Source organism: Gavialis gangeticus, unplaced genomic scaffold (assembly GCF_001723915.1).
Source record: "Gavialis gangeticus isolate Ggan-Ray unplaced genomic scaffold, GavGan_comp1, whole genome shotgun sequence".
In the NCBI taxonomy this organism is placed as follows: domain Eukaryota; kingdom Metazoa; phylum Chordata; order Crocodylia; family Gavialidae; genus Gavialis; species Gavialis gangeticus.
This window is the reverse complement of record NW_017729004.1, coordinates 1,394,409-1,399,908: the sequence shown is the minus strand read 5'-3', so window position 1 is coordinate 1,399,908 and position 5,500 is coordinate 1,394,409. Positions and strand designations below refer to the sequence as shown.

Here is a 5,500-nt window from a genome sequence, read left to right as displayed (position 1 = left end):
AGAGGAAGGGATGATGCTTTTCAGCTGCTGCCTCTGTTTTAGGCGACCAATTTGAGAAGTTTGGACCAGGTTTCCAGAGGCGCGGGGGGTTCACTCCTAGAGCAGGGGTGACCCATCTGCAGCACACAGGTCCCAAGCGGCACGGAGCAGGAGCAGGAGCAGGAGCAGGAGAGGGCAGGGAGCAGAAAGCAGGGCAAGAGATCAGGCAGGGGACACAGGGCTGGGAGCAGAAAGCAGAGCAGGAGATTGGGTGGAGGAAAAAGCGGCATTCGGGGAGGAAGCCAGGCTAGGTTGTGGCACACCGGTCAAAAAGGTGGCCCTGAGAGCGGTGGTTTTCAACCTGGGATCCACAGATCATGTCTAAGGGATCCATGAAAGATGCCTGTGATCAATCAAAAGTATACGAATACCCACGTGCACAACCTCCATTCAAGAATTTTTAGGGATCTGCAAGTGAAACAAGGTTGAAAACTGCTTTCCCAGAGGATCGACTCCCTACACCGATTTGGGGACTGCCCTTTCCACTGCTGACGCCGCCTGCTTCGGGGGCACTGGGAGCTCTGACCGCCACAGAGAGCAGCAACGCAGAGCACTTCTTTCCTTCCCTTGCAAGGTCCCACAAGCATGTGGTGGGGCTCATCATTTGTCTTCTAGTGCCCTCCCCGTGCGGGCAGCTGAGCCCGTGGGAACGCAGTCCCACAGCACCCTTGACGCTGCAGCCCAAGCACCAGGCCCTTCCACTAATGCATCATCCTGCAGGCCGAACCCCATCGCCAGCACAGCCAGCCCCTCGCTCCTGGCCAAGGCTGACCTGTATAAAGTTGCTGGGGGGTGTTAGGATTTTGCTCCCTGTGCGATGGAGCCAGGCGTCTCCCAGATCCCATTATGCCACTGAGGTCTGCCCAAGTGAGGAGTTCAGGGAACAACCCCCCACATCCCAAAACCACTTCTACATCCGCCTGGCTCCCTCAGGGGGTGGTGGGCTCTGATGGGAGATCACCATCCTGAACCCAGGGAGCTGCAGGCCGTGAAGCGGGGACGCTGCAGGAGACCGCTCCTCGTGAGACAGCACCGCGCCCCCGGGCAGGCGTCAGAAATTCCCACCCCACTACAAAGCACGTGGGTCACTCTTTGTGGGTGCTATAAAAACTATTTACCGTGGATCGTTCATTCGATAAGGAGCAAAGACTGTATTGTAGGACTTGGAGGACGTAGCACACCCACCCTGCTAGTCAGTAGTGAATAACACATGGGTGAATAACTCACATCCTAGTGTTTCACGTGGGGTGAAATGACTCCTTTGAGGACTTCGGTATTGTAGATACTTTACACAGGGACGGTTTATCAACCGTGAACCAGCCTGTGGATACCTATGGGTAAGCAGATAGGCTCAATGCACCCATGGGAAGAAAGGCTAAATTGGCAAGGATGCTGATTTGATGAGTAATTATTTAATGCACAGGTCAATCAGCCGAACTCTTGAGCCTGAAAAGAGGAAGGGCCCTTCCATGCGTTCTGCCTTTCTGCGAGGCCCAAACTCGCACTGCAGCAGGGAGGCGGCTGGGCTGCTTGACTTCTTTGGTTTGAAAAAAAAAAACAAAAACCCACTTTATTTCAAGTTCTTTCCTTTTTTTTGTTTTTAATTGTATTTCAAAAAAAGTCGGGTAAAAGTACAAAAAAAGTCAGTCGCGTCACAGCAAAGATTTAGAAATCACAGCGGTGGAACTAACCCGAGTGAGATACAGACAGAGCACAGACCCAACGGACACGATGCGCCGGAAGAGCGTCTGGATTCTTCTTCTTTTTTGTACGATCATTGTTACGTGGTTGGTTTCCTCTGTACAACATACACCAAAGCATGCCATGGACCCGGGGGGCTGGGGGGGGACGGGACGCACAGTTATGAGACACAAGATGGGTACATGAGGACACGGGATGCGTGTGAGCTCTCCCTCTCCGTTGCCTTCATGTCAAGTTGTTCTGCAGACAGTTCACCTCGGCCTCATCCGGCTCCCCCTTGCCGCTGTCGTGCTTGGGCGACGTGGAGTTCTGGATGTTGAAGGACTCCTCTTCCTTCGTGCAGGGTTTCAGTGACTCCTGCAGCTTGTGGGGAGCTGCGGGGTCATCCTGGAGGGGAAAAGGGGCGAGGGAAGGTCAAGAGGAGGCTGTGCTGCAGATGCCCTTCCCCATCTTGAGAAAGCAGAGAGCGGCGGTATGGGGTAGCAAGCTGGCGCGGGCGCTGCCTGCCCAGGGATGACAACCCTCCTCATTGCCCTGCGCCACCCTGGGCAGCAGGGAGCGTTTCTGCCTCTGCCCCATGACCGAGCACCCTGGATCTGCTGGGCCGCTCCCTTAAACCAAAGGGAGATGCCCTCAGCAGCCTGCAGGAGCAATGCCCGTGTCTGCCTTTCAGATCTCCGGCGGCTGGGGAGCGACACCAGCTCAGCTCTGGGAAGTCGGCGTTGCAAACCTCAAGTGGTGCCGCCCTCTCACGGACAGAATCGGCTCTGCTCCACTGTGTGTCGGGGGGGCTATACTGCTGGCAGCAGAGGGAGATTCACCTGTAACTCCAGTCGGGGCCCAGGGCTGGCAGGGACCTTGCTAGTCACATCAGCTCCTGGGTGACTTCTTTCCTTCCCATTAAATACAAGAGCTCCTTTTGCCATTCTGGGGATGCACGGCGCATGGTACGGCCAGAACAGCCTGTCGTGATCATGTCTGACCTCCTGCATGGCACACACTGGAGACTTGCACCGTGCTCTGCCTGGCATGGCCATCCCAGGACCGACAGCCACAGGGACGGAGGGGCCTGGGGTCTCCAGGGGCTGCTAAGCCTTGCACTGGGGTGCTCTGTGCCCTGCCCCTGCTCACGGGATGGATATTCCCTGCGCTGCTCCCCAGCAAGGAGACCAGATTCAACCTCCCCCAGGTGAGCAGTACCCCTGCCCAGTACCATGCAGCCCTGCCACTGGCCCAGCAATGGGCACTGGTGAGAGAGAAAAGCAAGCGAAGGCAGTGGCTGAGTCAGGGCATGGGGGAGTGGGGCTGGGACAGCCCCAGCATTGCGCCCTTCCTCTCCAGGGAGCAACGCAGCTCAGCCCCGGTGGCGTCGGGGGCCAGGACACAGCTCGAGGGAGACCCCCCTGCACTGACGGGGCAGGGAGGGAAGGGTTCAGGCAGGGGGGTGACAGCTGTGGGCTGGCCAGGCAGGGGTTGGGAGACCTAGGGTCCTATCCAGCTCCGACACAGGCTCCCCCAAGCGGCCTTGGGCAAGTCCCCCGATTTCTGAATCCGTTTCCGTGTCTCGAAAAATACCCCAATATCAGGCATTTGTGAGGCCCTGAGAGGGGTGGCATCGCAACTGTTGCGGCAGGGGTGCTACAGATCAGCCCCACAGCCCCCCGATCCCCCTCCTCCGCCTGATCTGCTTCCTCTGATTTCTGCTCCCTCCTGTGCTCCCTACCTGGCCACCTGCTCTGCTTTCTTCTCCCTGCCCTATCTGTCGCTGTGCTGTCTGCTCCCTCAGAGAACCACAGCGGAAGGGGCCCTGACAGTCGTGCGACCCAGACTGTACCACTGCAGGAACCTGCTCCTCAATTCATCCCTGTGCGGGGCTCTTCCAGCCTCCTCCAGGGAGACCCAGTGCAGATGCCACCGCTCCCCCAGGCAGGCTGTGCCGCCACCTCGCTGCTCCAACAGGCAACCGAGAGCAAAGCCAAATCAGCAATTTACCCTCCTGCATCGGCCGCACGACTCCAGCTACAGCTGCATTGCGCTGGTCACGGGTGACATGTTCCCTGTAGACTCCTTCCCTTCTCCTGCAGCACAGTGTGTGCACATGCACATGCATGTGTATGTGTACATGCACATGCACGCACACACAGGCGTCGAGCACAGCAAGATGCCCCTAGTGCAGAGAGCTGCCCACGAGCTGACGGTCACCCCATCCCCTAGCTGAACCCCTGGATCCATCAGAGCTCGGCCCCTTGCACCCTGCACCATAGCTCACTCCTGGCCTCCCCTATCACTGCCTGCTTGGCCCAGCACCCTGGACTCCCCGTTTGCACCGGACCAGGCTTTCCAGGTGCCTTGCTACAAAGCCCCACCATGGTAGCAGCCCTCATGCTTCGGGGCTGTCTCTCCTTAGCTGCCTCTTCCAGGGGTCAGGGAGAGAACCCCACGCCACAGACCCACCCCGGGACTGTGCTCAGGTGTGGAGCTGGGTGCACCTGGACTTCCCAGCGAGGACGTGGCTCTGAAACCTGATGGCTACAGCCAATCACTGCAGAGACCCCATCACCCCTTCTTTCCCAGTCAGGGAACCGGGCAGCTATAGGGGTCCCAGAGCCAAGGCCAAAATGATCACCCCAAAAGTAACGAGGGCTGGGAGCTGGGCTCTTCCATGCTTTGGTCTGGTGGAGCCAAAATCACCAAGGCTGGTCACGGGAACGGCACCCGGGCTTGTGACCGGCGGTGCTGGAGGCCAAGGAGGTGGCTCTGTCCTTGTCATGTGCTCGGTGGGGGGGATGTTTCTGCAGATGTGAGACGTGGCTGCCCAAGATGGGAGGGCTTGGGCCCGGGTTCTCCTAAATCAGGGTGAGTCTGTGCTTGCAGGGGTGGGGGGAGACCTAAAACCCCCAGCTCAGCCCAAGCCCCACGGCTGTGTTCCCTACACCCGAACCCTCTCCTGCAGTGCCAGGCAAGCCCCCAGCCTGGGGAAACTGCCGCTCGAGCACCTGCCAACAGCCACAGAGACCTGGGTCTGCACCACGCCAGCCCCTCGGTCCCCCCCATGCTACACGGGGGGAGACTGATGCCCTGGGGAGACCGGTGCCCCTGCTCCTCTCCCCAGTGCCCCCAGTCACCAGCCAGGCGGCGAGCGGCTGATGCCGGACACAGACACACGCAAACAGACACACGTGCACACAGGGTCCGTGGCCGCCGGGGCCAGTGGGAGGGCAGGAAGGGGGCAATGCAGAGATGAGAGCAGAACAGGCGGCTGCGGCGTGGATGGGGGCGGCTTTCAACAGCCCTTGGGGCGACGGGGTCTGCTGGGAGCCCCCAGGCCCAGAGCCGGGGGCTGCACCTCAGGGCTCGTGCTCATGGCAATCGCATCCGGCGTGACAGCACAGGACGACGCAGCCACGCACCCTGTCCATCAGAGAGGCCTCATCCCCCCAGCCCCGGCCCCAGGGGAGCCAGGGGTCCTGCTAGCCCCCCACCCCAGCACCCTGGGCAATGTCAGAAGCAGCCCCCGGGGCAGGCGGGGGGCAAGGAAGGGGGTAGCAGGCAGAAGGGGGAGACGTGAAGAAGACAAGTTACCTGACAGATAATGTTATCATAGTAAGCCAATGCACGGGCATGAGGGGAGAGGTTACAGGGGGTGTCGCAAAGTTTCCTTACATTTGGGTGGGAGCCCTCGGCAATGGTGGACAGCGAGAAGTTGTCATTGTGCAGCTCCGACGGCGTCCGGTACCTGGCAGACAAAGCGAGGGGGGGG

General features: G+C 59.5%; 1 protein-coding gene across 1 annotated transcript in view; it reads right to left on the bottom strand.

The window, feature by feature from the left end:
* Nucleotides 1–1,619: 1,619 nt before the first annotated feature.
* Nucleotides 1,620–5,500, bottom strand: part of CSPG5 (chondroitin sulfate proteoglycan 5) — a 35,728-nt gene continuing 31,847 nt past the window's right edge. Inside the window, exons 5-6 of the mRNA XM_019507919.1 lie at nt 5,404–5,476; nt 1,620–2,127 (exon numbers count right to left, since the gene is read on the bottom strand). Of these exons, the coding sequence (XP_019363464.1) occupies nt 1,966–2,127; nt 5,404–5,476 (235 nt within the window). The 3' untranslated portion in view covers nt 1,620–1,965. The remainder of the gene's footprint in view (nt 2,128–5,403; nt 5,477–5,500) is intronic.